Raw genomic sequence first — 18,284 nt, forward strand, 5'->3', positions numbered from 1 at the left:
TTGGAGTGTCCTCCTAGAAGACCTGTTTACCATAGCTAAAAAGTCTCTTTTACCCTTACCAAGTAGAAAGTAGCCACTGAACAATTACAGTGGAGTAAATGTAGTTAACCTCTTGAGTAAAGAAGCTAAGTTCACCGGGGATGTCCCTTCTTAGTCACTGCACCCACTTGTCTATTTGATCTCCCAAATAAGGTTCTAACTAATTGTTTTTACAGAGACACTTTTGTGTACTTTCTATTTTCTTGTTTTCCCCTTCTACTACCATAGCTGTCATACCTCAAAACCAAAGGGCAACCAATGCATAGTGATGTGTCATGGTGATAGGCTCAAGCGCTCAGGGTAGTTCTGGAATTTATTTTACAGATGTGGAAAGTTATTACTGTACTGTACTGTAATTCCTTAATTGCGGTTTTGTTCAAGGTACCCGGAAATATTCGTCTTCTGTCTGATGATGCAACCCCTTCGCCTTTCGGAGCAAGTGCCATAGAGTTACTGCACCAGTTGAGACAGCGGCTGCAGTTGAGGGGTAAATACATAGTGTGTCATTAACCTTTGAAAGAAAATGAACCCTGACAAGGAAAAGTTGTAACTGGTAGTAACATTGAAAAGTATGCACAGGACTGTACAGTATTTGAAGACCCATCATCAGGGATGCATAAGTGATGGGCAAGAATGTATCTAAAGGATTATGTTATTATATTTTACTCCTTTTGTCATAAGTTGTAATTACTGTAGATCATTCTCTAATGACCCATACCCAATATTCATTTACAGTAGTTTATGCTTTAAGTGCAATACAATATTAGGTGACAAAATGAGTCTAAACAAGAATCTAATTAGATCATATAAAATCAGTATATCAACTAGCCCAGAAGTGATAGAGAAACATTACTCCCCGAGGTTGGCTCCTGTCTCCCTTATGTTGATATATTTAGTGTGTTTTGTCACCTAAACAAATTAAAGGATCTTCAATTTTCTGGTCTTCATTGAGACTCTTTTACTGTTGTGTGTTTTAAATACAGTTTTGCATATTATAATTTTGATCGTGTGTAATGTTTGTTTCTGTATATATCATGATGAACAGCTTCCAGTATACAGGTATATCAGCTTCATAGTTTTAACTATTGCAGGGAGGGCATGAGTAATGTCTTGTTTACTCTTAATGTAACTTCCGTGATAGTTTGATTTTACACATGCACTCTACACATTATGCTATATGTATATATACTGTACTGTATATATATATATTTTTGGGCTCAAGCCATGTCGTCCTGATGGAAGTTCCTATAGGGTAGCTTCCTAGGGTATATTACAACTACGGCGATATTCCCAGAGAATTTACCTTAAGGTACCCAGAATTCTAACTCCTGGAGCGAATATCCCTAATGAAAGGGATATCGCGACATATCAGAGGACGTATTCTTGACACGCCACATGGCAATCTGCACCCCGAACAGAGATAACACATCGAAGGGGTCAATTGCAAGAAAACGAAAACGAGAAAGAAAAAGGGGAGCCGTTCCCAAGGCTCTCTCTTCTCCCGTTTCGTAAGCGTGCATTGCGCCAATCCTGGCACCATCTGTATTCCTTTTTGCGTAGCTTAACAACTCGGTGTTTTTTCCTGTGTTTCTCGCAAAATCTTGGATTTATTCATCTTTTCATGGCTTCTCCAACTTCGTCTGCCTCTGATAAGTTGAGTACCATTTCTTTTATGTATAAATGTAGGCTCTTGGTAAATTTTAAAGTGATTAATAGTAATAATCTTTGTTACAAGAGCCGTTGCCTACCGGAGGCGTCATGGACGCTGCCGCTCGCTAGGTATGAGTTTTAGTTAGCCAGAGCGACGTTCCCGGTTGTTTTGCTTTACTAAATTTTAGCTGTTTAGCGTTACATAGGATTTCCTTTCTCGTGCTTTTAGTATTATTTATTTTGGCGAAATATTCGCCAACTCTGGCCTACGCTAGGCCATGTAGCCTAGTCGTTTGGTCCTAGTACTTTCCTGCATGATTTTGGATTTTCGAGTGTTTTAAAATTTTATTGAAGCTTTAGGCAGTTTTTTATACATTTAAGATTATGTTGATTACTGTATTTCCAAGATAGTATACGAGTGAGTTTCGGTGATTTAGGTAATCGATTCTCTTGGTGCCTAGGCTAAGTTGCTTATGGAGCCTTAGTATACTTTCTCCCCGGTTGCTTTCTTTTCTTCGGAGAAGGTATGCAATCCCTTTCCCTCTGTTTAAGCCTTGGGCTTAACCCTAGTGGTTTATCTGAATTAACTTTTGATACAACTATACTGGGGTGTTACTGTACCTCCCTGTTCCAGTAAGTCTGGCTTCAGAGAGGGACAGAACATCAGAGTTTTTAGTCTGAGTCTGTGTTTGTCTGGCTTGGGGTAGAGTCTCCCTCGCTAGCCTGACGCAGACATAGGAGGCTTAGCCTCCTTAGGTCACTGCCGAAGGTTTCTGTACGAGATGATTCCTTCTTTTGTGATCTAGCAGACTAGTCCTTGTTGCTGTTCTCGGTGGGAGGATAAGATCCTTTCCCTGGGAGTAGCAACACCTTCCTTGCTTTGGTTCAGTGGGGGTTGGCAAGTATTGCTGGCCTCCCTCCTTGGATCTCCCTTAGGCTAAGATGAGTTTTCTTGGCTGCGGGTGATTCTTCACTAAAGCAAGGTTGGTAGGACCCTCTTTTGTCCCTTCCCCCTCTATCTCTGTAATGGCCTAGCCATTACAGTACTGTACGTCATTCTACATCTGGACCTAGGATAGGTTAGGATGTGGAATTGACTCAGTCCCTTGCCGGCCGGCAAAGGTCTTCTGCTTTGAGTGCTGCCCGGACCTCCCTTGGTCCCTCATCCATGTCTGCCTGTAGAGCCAGACGGCATTGGTCAGGAAGCCTGAATTAGATTCTCCCCTTCCTTTTATGCACTCTTTCGGATTGCCGGGCTTGGAGGTAGTTTACGCTCTTATCCCGGCATCCATTCTGTTTTCTTCTAGTGCTGTACCCGACCCGGCTGCCGGCCTATGAGGCCGGCAGCCAGGCAGTCGTAGTCCTCTGGTTCTTTTGCTGCTGGCCGGCATCGGTTGTTTACCTTTGCCGGCCGGCTATTGTCAAGCCCTTGTCTGCCGGTCGCTATGAGCAGTGGCCGGCAGCCGGGTGCTACCTTGTGTAGTTGCCGGCCGACATTGGCTGTTGCCGGCCGGCACATGCATTTGAACCAGCGTTCTGCCGCCTTATAGCTGTTAAGTAGTATACTTTAAAGCTAGTTATGGTGTGTGCCGGCCGGCACATTACCTTCTATACTGTACCAGTATTCTTCAGTATAACATATACTGTAGGAAGAAAACTATAGTATAGTATTGGTACAACACTGTGTGTTCTAACACTTTTGTGTTGTCTTGCACAGCCCTTTGGTGTTGCCTTACAGATAAGAAAGTGAGTTCTTTCTTGTCTATTATCCGGTATTTTAAAATCATACCTTAGGTGTGAGCTACACCTGTTTCCTCTGGAAACTTTTCATTGGTTACTCTAGGACAGATTAACCATACGATTTTATTATCTGGAAGGCTGCAACAATTGGTTGTGCGGGAAACACAAGTGTGTGTCTTTCCTTTCTGATTTGTTATGCTAAACTGTGCATATCCAGTGATACGTAGCTCACTTGATACTCATGGAAATTTCTTCTCTTTACAGGAGGACCATCCGAAGTGCGGAAGTGTTTTCTGCAACGTCCGCAGTAAGAACCTCTGCGGACATGAGTTTTGTAGGAGGCACGCAGCATGCGCTGTCTCCAAGGATGATCTCCAGTATTGGGACCCTCAGGTATGTACTGTGTGCTCTAACCTGATTACTGAGGCTTTTGATTCCCCTAGGACGGCGGAATCAAGGGATATAGCAAGGGAGAAGCTTCGTACCTGGGTAAGGGGCTTCCAGAAGAACACCTCTGGACCTTATCTTCCAAGTGAGAAGATGAGGGCTTACCTTTTCCCTAGGGCATCAGCTGGTGCAGTGATTCCCCAGCCTCAAGAGGAGATCCCCCAAGTTCAGATCCAGGTGGATGCTGAAGTCGCGGTCGTCTTGCAAGACATCCAGTTGGACGACAGGATGTCAGACGTGTCCGAGGAAGACCTCCTGGCAGGAGCCCAGGATGAAGTTCAAGCCCCAGACATTGTAGAGGAAGAGGTCGACGAGGTGTCGGCTGCTCCGGTTCAGATCCTTGAACCTATTCCCTCAACATCGTCCGCTCTCCCAGTAGAGCTGGGACAGGCCCTCTCCTCCATTGTTGGAATGATCCAACAAATGCAGAAGGAGAATAATGAGAAGGCAGCTGCAATGGAACTGCAGATGCAGAGGCTTGCAGCATCACATGGGCCCCAGAAAAGGCTCAATGTGAAAGACCTTCCCTTGTGCTCAGATACTAACCCGTGGAGATATGCTGAGCACATGGCGATGACGACTGGAAAGATCGTCATGTCGGATAAGTTGGGTTCAGTTCCCCTAGAGGAGGTGGAATTCTGGCCCAGCAAGGGGTCATATCCGGACTGTTATGTCCGGTTGAGGAAGGAACCAGCTTCAAAGGAGGTCATAGTGATGGACCATGCTAAGGCTCAAGCTTTGCTTTCATCTTCGATGAAAGAGAGGGGCTTCACGAACTCAAAGGTAGCTGCATTGAGTAAGAAGCTCCTTTCCTTTGTGTCCTCTCCTGCTAGAGCCTTCCCCTCGTTACAGAAAGGGTTTGCGGCTGTATTAAAAGCAGTCGAGGCCGGCAAGCCTTGCCCCTCCCTGGAGGAGTGTAAACCCTTGTCGCTGGCCCTACCTATGGACCACAAGGACTGGAAGGACGTCCATCTTACCTTCTCAGTCGGGAAGTTGGAGGCTGATATTGCCGGACGTCAGTTCGGTGAGAACCTCCCTAAGCTGTCTGACTTTCTTTTGTGGAGAGAGCTCGAGACAAAAGAAAGACTGGCTGCCTCAATGTCTCTTCAGACCACTCTTGAGACGATGGCAAGTGACCCCAAGGTCCATGAAATGTTCATGGTAGTGGCCAAGACTCATCTGGCCACAGTGACGAAGGATCTTTATAGCTTCGTCAGGGCGAGGAGAGCTTGTAGGGAGTTCGTGTTCACCTCGGCTACGGTGAGGCACTAGCCAAGGAAACTAATCTCCTCCAACATTTGGGGCAAAGACCTTTTCCCTAGCGAATTGTTCAAAGAAGTTGTTGATATGGCCGCCACGGAGAATAGAAACCTTCTCCAGAAGTGGGGCCTGGCTATCAAGAGAAAGTCTTCCCCGGATGAGGGTCCCCAACCAAAGAGGAAGACTGAGGACTAGGCTACCGTCTCGGCCAGCCAAGCCGCTTAGACAGCAACAGCAATTGCCATTGCCTTCAGTGCCCCAGATGGTGGCACAAACCCCGACCACATTCCAGTGGGTACCCCAGGCCGTGTCGACACAGTCCACGGCATTCAACCCAACGTTCGAAGGGCAGTCAACTTCCTTTCAAGCAAAGCTTAGAGGAGCAGCCAGAGGCTCGTCTAGGCGTCCCTCAAGGGGTAGGGGATTCAGGGGTGGTCGCGGTCAGGGAGGCAAGACCTTAGGACGGCAGTCCAAGTGAGATGATGCCGGTAGGAGGGAGACTTCAGAATTTTCGGGATCGGTGGACCTTCGATCCCTGGGCCCACAGCCTACTCAAGAATGGACTGGGCTGGAGCTGGTACAGCACTCCACCCCCGTGCCCTCGGTTTTTCCAACACTCCACCCCCGTTCTGGAGGAGTACATCCAAGAACTGTTGGAGAAAAAAGTGATCCGAAGGGTGAAGTCCATCAAATTCCAAGGGAGGCTGTTTTGTGTTCCCAAGAAAGACTCGGAAAAACTCAGAGTCATTCTGGACTTGTCGCCACTCAACAAGTTCATTGTGAACTGCAAGTTCAAGATGCTAACACTGCAACACATAAAGACCTTACTGCCCAAGAGGGCATATACCGTCTCCATAGACTTGTCAGACGCCTATTGGCACGTTCCAATCAACCGTCGACTCTCCCCCTACCTAGGGTTCAAGCTACAACGAAGACTATACGCCTTCAGAGCCATGCCATTCGGGCTAAATATAGCCCCAAGGATCTTCACGAAGCTTGCGAGCGTAGCTCTCAAACAATTACGCCTAAAGGGAATTCAGGTAGTAGCCTACCTGGACGACTGGCTGGTGTGGGCAGCATCCAAGACAGAATGCTTGCAAGCTTCCATTCAAGTGATCCAGTTCCTAGAGTATCTAGGCTTCAAGATCAACAGAAAAAAGTCTCGACTTTCTCCATCTCAAAAGTTCCAGTGGCTGGGAATCCACTGGGACCTAATGTCACACCGTTTCTCCATCCCGGCGAAGAAAAGGAAGGAGATAGCGGGTTCTGTCAAGAGACTTCTAGATTCCGAAAGGATATCAAGACGCGAACAGGAGAGAGTACTGGGTTCTCTCCATTTTGCTTCGGTGACAGACCCGGTGCTAAGAGCACAGCTAAAGGATGCAACCGGAGTTTGGAGAAGTTATGCATCAAATGCGCGAAGAGATCTGAGAAGACCAGCTCCGCTTCGTCTACGGACTCTTCTCAGGCCTTGGTCCCAAGCCAGACATCTACAGAAGTCGGTTCTTCTTCAGCCACCTCCCCCGTCGGTGACAATTCACTCAGACGCCTCGAAGGAGGGATGGGGAGGTCACTCTCATCGGAAAGAAGTCCAGGGGACTTGGTCCAAGCTATTCAAGACCTTTCACATAAACTTTCTAGAAGCTATGGCAGTGCTCCTTACCTTAAAGAAAGTCTCCCCGCGTCACTCGATCCACATAAGGTTGGTGGTGGACAGCAAGGTAGTTGTGAGATGCTTGAATCGACAAGGATCAAGGTCACCACCTCTCAACCAGGTGATGTTGGCCATCTTCCGGTTGGCGGAAAAGAAGAAGTGGTACCTGTCGGCAGTTCGCCTTCAAGGAGTCCGCAATGTGACAGCGGACGCTCTATCCAGGTTCACACCGATAGAGTCGGAATGGTCCCTAGACGCAGGATCATTCTCCTTCATCTTGAGTCAAGTCCCAGAACTGCAGATAGACCTCTTTGCGACGAAAGACAACAAGAAGTTGCCCCTGTACGTGTCCCCGTACGAGGACCCCTTAGCGGAAGCAGTGGACGCGATGTCCCTCGACTGGAACAGATGGTCCAGGATTTATCTGTTCCCTCCTCACAACTTTCTGTTGAGGGTCCTCAACAAACTGAGATCCTTCAAGGGGGTAGCGGCAATAGTGGCCCACAAGTGGCCGAACAGCGTGTGGTTCCCCCTGGCATTGGAACTACTGTATGGTTGAAGTTTCTACCGCTACCAGATCCAGTTCTGACCCAGCGAGTCCAGAAGTCGACTGTCTGCGCTTCATTACAGAAAACCCAGAACCTGCAGCTCATGATTTTCTCTCCCTAGCGGTGAGTAAGCGTTTCGGGATTTCGAAAGCCAGCATAGACTTCCTAGAGGAATATAAGTGCAAATCTACTAGAAGGCAATATGAGTCATCTTGGAGAAAATGGGTGGCCTTTGTCAAGGCAAAGAATCCGCAGGAGATCTCGACGGACTTCTGCTTATCTTTCTTCATCCACCTCCATAGCCAAGGGTTGGCAGCTAACACGATTTCGGCGTGTAAGTCTGCTTTGACAAGACCCATTCTATATGCCTTCCAGGTCGACCTCGCTAACGAGATCTTTAATAAAGTTCCGAAAGCCTGCGCTAGGCTCAGACCTTCAGCACCTCCAAAGCCCATTTCATGGTCTTTAGACAAAGTTCTTCATTTCGCTTCTCTGTTGAGCAATGAGGAGTGTGCGCTAAAGGATTTGACCCAAAAAGTTATTTTCCTATTTGCACTCGCGTCCGGGGCCAGGGTTAGTGAGATTGTAGCCCTCTTGAGAGAGGGAGGTCGTGTTCAGTTCCTAGATGGGGGAGAACTGAACCTGTTTCCGGATCCTTCGTTTCTCGCCAAGAATGAGTTACCCACCAACAGGTGGGGTCCCTGGAGAATCTGCCCTCTGAAAGAAGATGCATCTCTATGTCCAGTAGAATGCCTAAAGGTCTATCTTCGTAGAACTTCAGACTTCAAGGGTGGTCAACTATTCAGGGGAGAAACATCAGGCTCAAATTTATCTCTGAATCAACTCAGGGCAAAAATCACATATTTTATTCGCAGAGCGGATCCTGACAGTACACCCGCAGGTCACGATCCGAGGAAAGTTGCCTCATCCTTAAATTTCTTTAATTGTATGGATTTTGAACATCTTCGTTCATACACTGGCTGGAAGTCTTCCAGAGTGTTCTTTCGCCACTATGCGAAGCAAGTGAAGCAACTAAAGAGATCTGTGGTAGCAGTGGGTCGCGTCGTTAACCCTGCTGTTTAACTCTGCGAGGAACGGTGGTTTTAATTGGGACGATTAATTCCAGGGTGAGTGTGTAGTTACATACTGTGCTACAAACTAAGTGAGGGCACTGAGTTGCCCACGTTGACTGTTCCATTTCCAAAGGTGAACCTAGCATAAGTGCAGACATGTGTGCCGAGCGCTTCTAACGCTAATGTGACTGATTAGTAATACAGACTTTTATGACTTTGATACCTCAGTATGTTAAAAGTGGCAATAATGGTTTTTCTTTCAGATAAACAAGTTCTGTTTACTATCATACTTATGCTTAAAATTTTGGTTATCCTCTTCTTATATATATATATATATATATATATATATATATATATATATATATATATATATATATATATATATATATATATATATATATACAGTATATATATATATATATACAGTATATATATATATATATATATATATATATATATATATATATATATATATATATAATTGTTGTTAACCTGTCTATTTATTGTCTGTCAATAAACTTGTTCTTGAGAACCTTGCGTCTCCTTCACCTGTGTCAATTTATTGGTATAATTGAGCATTCATTCTATGTATTTTTATCTGGGATAATTCTAATAGATTGTTCCTATATGCAAGCTAATGTTGCATTGGTTTATGCTTTCCCTTAGCGGGAGGACTCCATCCCATAAGGGGACGGTGGCGGATTTACAAGTTTCCTCCTATGCGGATATAAACCTTTGTCCAATACAAGTATTGAGCGGAGAACTGGTCGATATTTCATATTGACGCAGTGGTTCTTTACAAACTATGCTTTACTTAATATAGGGTGAGACCACTATATTGGCTTGCCTGGTATTCATACATAGGTATATGTACTCTTCGAGACTTTTCCAGAGTCTAGTAGGACTCTTCCCTGTAGGGGGCAGGAAGCTCTAACATGGTTTATGGTTAGTTGAAAAGATGTATAACGGTAACATCTTAGGTCTCTAGGTCTAGTCGACCGGGGAAATACCTCCGGGGAGTACGGCACATTCTGAGAATCCACAGATACAGTAATGCTCTGGTATACTTCCATCAGGACGACATGGCTTGAGCCCAAAAAACGGATTTTGAGCGAAGCGAAAAATCTATTTTTGGGTGAGATGGCCATGTCGTCCTGATGGACCCGCCCTTCCCTTTCTATGAAAGGGCTGTAGGACCCCTCCCTACATACAGTATCTGTAGCACCTCGTGTATCGCTACAAGGAATACAGATGGCGCCAGGATTGGCGCAATGCACGCTTACGAAACGGGAGAAGAGAGAGCCTTGGGAACGGCTCCCCTTTTTCTTTCTCGTTTTCGTTTTCTTGCCAATTGACCCCTTCGATGTGTTATCTCTGTTCGGGGTGCAGATTGCCATGTGGCGTGTCAAGAATACGTCCTCTGATATGTCGCGATATCCCTTTCATTAGGGATATTCGCTCCAGGAGTTAGAATTCTGGGTACCTTAAGGTAAATTCTCTGGGAATATCGCCGTAGTTGTAATATACCCTAGGAAGCTACCCTATAGGAACTTCCATCAGGACGACATGGCCATCTCACCCAAAAATAGATTTTTCGCTTCGCTCAAAATCCGTTTTTTAAACATCAGACTTAGCCGGTGGATATATATATATATATATAGCTTAAGTCCCTGATGTTATATATATAACCACCTGGTAAGTACTGTATGTTCAAAAATTTATTTAATTATGATATTATCATTTTTAAACATCTGACTTAGCTGGTGGACATATATATATAACATCAGGGAATTAAGCTAATTATATATATCCACTGGGTAAATATGTTCAAAAATTTATTTTATTTTGAAAATAGCATATATATATATATATATATATATATATATATATATATATATATATATATATATATATATATGTATTATATGTATGTATGTATATGTACATGCATACTTATATATAAACACATACATACAGGTAGTCGTCAATTTACGAGTGATCGAATCGACTTTACGACTGTTACTGCCGCTGCGGCTGATATGTTTGTTGACAATATCTGTGGTAATGTCATATGAAAATAAACTAATAGGACATGTATTTTCTTAAGAAATAATATATTTTCTTTTACTTATAATACATAATTCCATTTTGAATATAAAATACATCAAGAAAAGTCATAGTATTTAAAAGCAAAAAATCTGAGATTTTCACGTCGACAAAAAAGATAAGTTTTCGTAAAAATAAAGTTATTTCTTTCATGAAAAACAGAAAATGGTTTTAAGTACTCAACCAGTTAGAGTTGGGAATTCCTCCCACCTAAGGATGAATATCCTTTGTAAAGGATGATTGTTTGTCTCTGTGTAGGAACAAATGACAAATTTGGAAATAATTTGTACTTTTCCTAACAATACAAAGTGCTTTACTCATATTTTCCCGCCGTCACCTATCCCTTGGATAGTCCCGGCTGCAATCAAGAGCTAGTGCTCGGTGAGCAAGCAGAGGGGCAGGGGTTCCTGCTCTTGGCCTGAAACTGCCGGCCACTTGTTTACACCTTTATAAAAGTTTGATGGCTCTATACTCCAGCTTTGCTGATAATCTATCTTATCTAAAGGATCATATTTTTATACATACATACATACATACATACATATACCAAGGCACTTCCCCCAATTTTGGAGGGGTAGCCGACATCAACAAATGAAACAAAACAAAAAAGGGGACCTCTACTCTCTACGTTCCCCCTGTGGCCGTGGGGGCACATAAAAATTAGAATAGCGCCAACGTTATCCCTGCGTGTCGTAAGAGGCGACTAAAAGGGACGGGACGAGGGGGCTGGGAACCCCCTCTCCTGTATCTACATCCTGTGAGACAGCATCATATTTTTATAGTTAGGAAAGATACAAAACACCAAATTTGTCACATTAAAATGCACTCTCTCAGAATGTTATTATTGAAATCATTGTAACTATCTTTATTATTTTAAGATTACTGATTGGCTACAGTATTTTATCATTACCTTTTTATGAACCATTTATTTGTTAATCATTCTTTATTTTCGAAACTGAAAAGAGGAAATTAGTTCTTTGTTTCACGTAATATTTTTATTATCCTCAAGGGGACAGCGAAGGAATGGACATAGTTGGTGTAGTTGAAGCTTACATTGCTGGCCAGGGAAGTGATGGAAACGTCGGAAGTAGTAACATTCAGCGGTCGGCGGCAGCTGTCTCCCCCGGGTGTTCTCCTGTTTTCCCAGATTCAACAGCAAACAAGCAAGCTTCTGTAGTTGATGTTCCTTTCTCCACGGGCAGTGCTCATGTGCCTAACTCAACAGATGTTCATAAATCCTGTCGACTGCCTGACCACTCGACGAAGCCCAAACATTTTAGGTTTGATGATCAACAGAGCCATGGGACAGCTAATTCCCATTCGCATGTACCTGCATCTCGTGCATTAGATCGTAACTCAGGTTTTCAGCCAGCTCCTGGGCCCGCGGATTCCCACCCTCATGTACCAGGACCCCAGACAAATTGTCACCCGGGTCTTCGCCCTACACACTTTTTGAATGATGATCAAAATAACCGGAATTTCCCTCCTAATGAAAATCATACTTCACAGAATGATGAATTGATAAGGTAAGTGTGATTATTTTTAGCTTGCAAAAATATGTTCTTAAGTTGTTTTAATCTTCCTTATATATTGTGAATAGTGCTAATATGTTTACTTTGACATTTAGATGCCTAATTAACTATCAGAGGGTCTGATGACTTTGGCGTCATCCGTTCATGTAAACACAAGTGTTATACAGGACATTTATTTCGCTTTCTAGTTCAATTTCCATTTTCTTTCGATCTTTATTCCTTTGTTAGTTATGCTTTGAAACGTCAGTATAAATACCTGGATGCATGACATCATTGCTCCAGGTTGACATGTTACATCATTGGTCCAGGTTGATACGTGACATCATTGCTCCAGGTTGACACATGACGTCATTGCTCCAGGTTGACATGTGACATCATTAGTCCAGGAGGACACGTGACATCATTGCTCCAGGTTGACACGTGACATCATTGGTCCAGGAGGATATGTGACATCATTTGTCCAGGAGGACATGTGACTTCATTGCTCCAGGTTGACACGTGATCTCATTGCTCCAGGTTAACACATGACGTCATATAAGTTGACATATGAAGTCATTACTCACTGTGAAAGTTTGCCCTAATCTAAAGTCATGATCCTGACAGTGATTTTGTCACGGCCTGCATCACCAGAGAGTTAAGATAAGGCATGAGGTGAAGATGAGCTCTGCTCATTTCCAAAAATGGTGACAAGTAATACATTTCAAGGCTGTACAGTTTTCATAAAATTCTGATAAATTGTCGTTATTCACATTCATTTGATTCTTTGTCTTACCTTTTGTAAGATCTGATGTCTGCAGCTGCAAAGTTTTGTGATCTATTTGTATGATTTCCTTTTTTTTATCCTAATGTTAAATTTCAATGATTACTATCAGAAGCTCATCAAATTTCATCCTTACAATACAGTACTTTCTAAGGCTGATAAAAAGCTGATCTTTTAATCCTTTGAACTAGATACCAGTAACTCCTGACAACAGGTACTACACACCAATAAGAAACAGTCATTGCTTGTCATTTTGTGGGTTCATCGTTTGATGATTTGATTGTTCGTTGGTTTGACATTTTGTGACTTGATCTGGCACGAGTTTAACATTTGCAAATTTGGTTAATCTTGGTAAATAATTTTGTACAACTTTTGTGTCAGCTATATTTTTTCTATAGATACGAAGATTTTTCTGTAGTTATACACCATAAGGAAATAGAGGGTCTAATAGTGCCATTAAAGTACACAGCGTATAATAAGATTTCTGTTGTGTATTTGCACTATGATGGTTTTGAAAATGAATACTGTACCAGAGGGGAAGGTAAAGAAACAGATAAGAAAAAGATAACCTTTTGGTAAACCACCAGGCATCCAGGGCCCTTCTATTAAGCCTGCCCAACACAATTTAGAAAAGACAAAAGGAAAAACCAATAGAGTAGTGTTCCTGAGTGTACACTCGAGCAAGATAATGAAATACCATGGTACAGAGGTTATGGCACTACCCAAGACTAGAGAACAATTGTTTGCATTTGGAGTTTCCTTCTCCTAGGAGAGCTGCATACCTTAGCTAAAAAGAGTCTCTTCTACCCTAACTAAGTGGAAAGTAGCCACTGAATAATTATGGTCCAGTTGTTAACCACAGCATTTACAGAAAAATATAACACGTAAAAGCAAGAAAACTAGGTCCTGTGTATTGTGATTGTCCTTCATGCCATTAACTTTCAGGTTTCGAGATTTTCCTTTGTGTTTGCTACACGTCTTTAGTAGCAGTGACTAACTGTGTTTTGGCCAGCCAATATCCCGTCTCAGTTAATTCCTTACGGAAAAACATGTTATGTCAAACTCATGATCTCATATATTAGCTCACTATCCCTCTGAGGGACCAGGATTTTGTAATATTTCTCGTAGTTAACTCCTGAATTTGGTGTTCGTTCCAGGCTGAGTATGCAAAAGCCATCTGGATGTCTTACCTGGCTGGGTGCCTTTTTTGTGTATGGGCTTGCCTTTGCTTATGAAAAAATTCAAGATTGCACAAGATATTTTTTCTCGTTTTTCTAACATGAAATGTATTGCGTTTAGTATTCTTTCCACTTAAGTTTAACCTTGAATTAGGTTAATTTTCAATATTAAACTTACCCGATAATCATGTAGCTGTCAACTCCGTTGCCCGACAGAATTCTATGGAGGGATACGCCAGCTATCACAATACTAGAAGGGGGTGTATTTACCAGCGCCACCTGTGGCCAGGTACTCAAGTACTTCTTGTTGACACCTCCTCAATTATTCCTCTGTCGTGCTTCCGGCAAGACGTTCTGGGATACGCTTATGTTCTTGGAGTATTTTCACGACTTTGGTGAAGTATTTCTCTTTGATTTCGGCTGTCGCTTTACTGGAAAACTTCTATATTAGCTTAGTTAGCTTTTGGAATTAATTTGATTAATTTTGATTATTTTTGGTGACGAGAGAGTATGAACTCTCGTTCACCTTTCAATGGCCGACCTTTCCCTTAGACGGAAGTGTTGGTGTCTAAGAGAGTATAGACTCTCTTTCTTAATTTTGCTTAACAAAGTTATAGATTTATTTTATATCTCTCCGCCTCTTATAGGCCTCTTCGATTAACTTCCTTTTATTATAAACTCATTAAAATTAATTTTTATATTTGTTTATTTTCGACCTTCCTAATAATAGGCGGTCTTTTACCGAAGTTAATAAACTTTGAGCCCGTCATTTCGGTTTTACCTGTTAACATATTATGCTATTTCCGCCACAGAGTTTGAAAGATTTTCTTTGACAGTCTCGTACTGTTTTCAAAGCTGAACTAACGTTTTGTTTTGTCTCTGCAGTTGTTGACGTTCAGAACGTTCAACTTGCACTCTATCGTTACGATAGAGAAAGAATGTTCACGGTTTCACGTTGCAGTAAGAGTAACCGTGTCTAGCGTTTTGTTCATTCTTTCTTAACTTAATGGTTTTGATCCTAATAAAGGAACTTTTCAGTTTTTTCCTTTAACAATAATATGTTTTAACGATATATATGATTGGGCTCTTCTCTCAGGTTCTAAGTCAAGAGAGAGAGAGAGAGAGAGAGAGAGAGATAGAGACGGAGGGAGAAAGAGGATAAACGTTTCATTCAAGCCTGCCAGGCGTACGAGTAACGTCATTATCGATTTTTGCTCTTCTCCCTAGTCTCTTTAGGGGAAGAAACTAAACGTTTCTAGAGTGATCTAGTGTTTAGTCTCTTTCCAACCACTGATTTATCTTTCATTAGATTTTTCTGTTACATTGTAATTCTGTTTTCGCAATTACTAACTTTGAGAAAGGATAGAATTGCGTATTTCAGGTACAAACCACTTAAGTTTCGAGTTCAGTGAAATAAGTGCAAACAGAAATCAAAGTGATAAGTGATTAGTGCGTGAGGGTACTTTTGTGCGCGCCAGTCGTCCTCCCAGTCCGGGACCTCTTGCAAGCTCCCAAGCCCAGGGGAGAAGCAATGTCGAAGGGCATAAGGGTTCAGCAGGCCTTGATCGGCGCACAGAAGTATTCTCGGTGGTTGTGGGCGTGTCTTACCGAGACCGTCACTCCCACCCGCAGACGATTGAGCCCTTATTTTGCTCGTCTGCAGAAGAGATTAGGGGAGAAAATAAAGGCAGAGTAACGCTGGTCTCAGGTCTCAAGACTTCTTAAACGTTAAGTCCAGACCTATGCCAGACGTACGAAGTTAAAGTTCACAACCCGAATGCAGTCGTTGGGTTAGCTCTGACTCTCCTAAGTCATCAGTTGATTACACTCCGACTTAGAGGAGTAAGGTTCTGCCACAACAGATCTCTGCTGTTAAGGCTTTACCTCAGCAGAACTTAGTGTCTACCGACCCCAAGTTAACTCTACTGCAGTCCATACAGTCACAACTTTCGGTCTTGATGCGTGAGTGTCGGGCTGAGAGTGTTGCACCGCCTGCACTCCCTCCACCTGTTCTCGCTGCACCTGTGCTCGCCCAGCCTGCACCTGCTCCGCCTGGTCGCAGCACCATCTGCCAGGCGTACGATGTTGTGAACTCTACTACAGTCCATGCAAGCACAGTTTTCGGACTTGATGAGTGAGTGTCGGGCTGAGAGTGTTGCTCCACCGCCTCCGCCTACACTCCCTCCTCCTACACTCGCTCCGCCTGATCACAGTACCATCTGCCAGGCGTATGATGTTGTGGACTCTACTACAGTCCATGCAAGCACAGCTTTCGGACTTGATGCGTGAGTGTCGTGCTGAGAGTGTTGCACCTCCTGCACCTGTGGTGCACCAACCTCCTGCACCCGTTCAGCCTGTGCTGCACCCGCCTGCACCGGTGGTGCACCAACCTCCTGCACCCGTTCAGCCTGTGCTGCACCCGCCTGCACCGGTGGTGCACCAACCTCCTGCACCCGTTCAGCCTATGCTGCACCCGCCTGCACCGGTGGTGCACCAACCTCCTGCACCCGTTCAGCCTGTGCTGCACCCGCCTGCACTCGCTGCACCCAGTCGCAGCTCCATCTGCCAGGCGTACGATGTTGAACCACTTTCGGAGTTTGCTGTTCACAGTGTTGTTCAGCCTCAGCCTTCTTTAAGGCAACCCTTGCTTTGGGATCAGGAGAGTTACACTCTTCCTCCTCCTCCCCTTGCTGCTCCTCCAGTGGTGCAACTCTCGGTTGGGGTACAACAACCTCTCCCCTCCGTGAGTCTGTCTGCTCAACCAGCGCTGCACCGAGTTCAACCCTCATCTAGGCAAGCTCATCTACACCATGCACTTGCGCCTCAGGAGCCTCAGCTTGCTAGAACTTTACCTTGTTCTGCGCAGCCTCAACCTTCTCATGCTCCACTCATCTCTCAGGAACAGGAACGGACTACTCCGCCTCCGTCCTCCGCTCAGCTGGTACAATCCTTGGGTGCAACTCTTGCTAGGAGTCAACCTCCTTCACCCTTGCACCTGCCTTCTGCTCCGTCTGTTGTTCAGCCTATGCAGTCTGAACCTCAGGTTTTCCCTCAAGTTGAGGAAACCTCTGTTGTTGTTCCAGCTCGTTCTGACTCTGCTGTTCAGCATACCATGGTTTAAACCCCATGCAAGCATGCATTAAGCACTCTAGCACTGGTCATGGAATTTCTGAGAAATGTTAAACGCCATGCACACGCTCTGCTTTCCTTTCAGCAGGCTCTGCTTACAGCAGGCTCTACTTCCTACATGCTCAGCATTCAGCATGCTCTGCATTCAGCATGCTCTGCATACAACATGCTCTGCATACAGCATGCTCTGCATTCAGCATGCTCTGCATACAGCATACTCTGCATACATCATGCTCTGCATACCTTACCGCATGCTTCTCAACACATCTTGGGTTGTTGCCAACTCACTAGACTGTCAAGCAGTTTCATAACGTTGCCTTCTAGTCTGCTGCTTTGCACCAGTGAACCCTCACTCAGAGAACTTAGCTTTTCTAGGATAAGGTCCCTGTAGATGAGAAAGTTCTTTTCTCCCTCCTTCTGATATTCCCTTGAGGACTCTGTCATTTGGAGGGAGCCTTTAGCTGCATAACCTCTTATGGACTTTTATTTAAGCATAACATGCTTACAGGGAAGGTAATGGTTACACTTCAGCCGCTAATCCCGTCTGTTACCACACCTGCTCCCATAGACCTTGAGCTGTGTTGCATGACATGCAGTCCAAGCTTAGTCCTTGTTAGAGGATTTTTTGTTTACGGAGTCAATGTGTCACGGGGAAGACGTTCAACAACCAACAGAAGGGACTTGTTGTGACGCAGTGGGCAACCTCAGCAACCTGTTAAGGAGTTGTCTGTACGACCCAGACAGTCTAGACAGATTCGGGTTGTCACTGTACTTCCTCGCTTGCCCATGATTGACAGTTTACAGACTGTGCAGCAGTATCATGATCTTGTGTCCGGCTCCGTCAGACGACTGGCTTTTAAGAGCTCCCTCAAGTCGTCGCTGTCTGGAGATTTTCAAATGGACTATGGATCTGACCAAGGAACTGGGCCTCCTGGTCAATTTTGAGGAGTCTCAGCTCGTTCCATCCCAGACCATTGTCTCCTTGGGTATGGATCTTCAGAGTCGAGCTTTTCGGACTTGTCCGTCGGCCCCAAGGATCTTCCAAGCCCTAGAATGCATCCAGAGCATGCTGAGAAGGAACCGATGCTTAGTCAGGCAGTGGATGAGTCTAACAGGGACACTTTCATCGCTGGCCCTGTTCATCGAGTTAGGGAGACTCCACCTCCGC

General features: G+C 44.2%; 1 protein-coding gene across 1 annotated transcript in view; it reads left to right on the forward strand.

The window, feature by feature from the left end:
- LOC137621631 (putative uncharacterized protein DDB_G0271606) overlaps window positions 1-18,284 on the forward strand; it is a 36,369-nt gene that overhangs the window by 5,084 nt on the left and 13,001 nt on the right. Inside the window, exons 3-4 of the mRNA XM_068352094.1 lie at window positions 421-526; window positions 11,527-12,043. Coding sequence (XP_068208195.1) covers window positions 421-526; window positions 11,527-12,043 — 623 coding nt within the window. The remainder of the gene's footprint in view (window positions 1-420; window positions 527-11,526; window positions 12,044-18,284) is intronic.

Source organism: Palaemon carinicauda, chromosome 28, assembly GCF_036898095.1.
Source record: "Palaemon carinicauda isolate YSFRI2023 chromosome 28, ASM3689809v2, whole genome shotgun sequence".
In the NCBI taxonomy this organism is placed as follows: domain Eukaryota; kingdom Metazoa; phylum Arthropoda; class Malacostraca; order Decapoda; family Palaemonidae; genus Palaemon; species Palaemon carinicauda.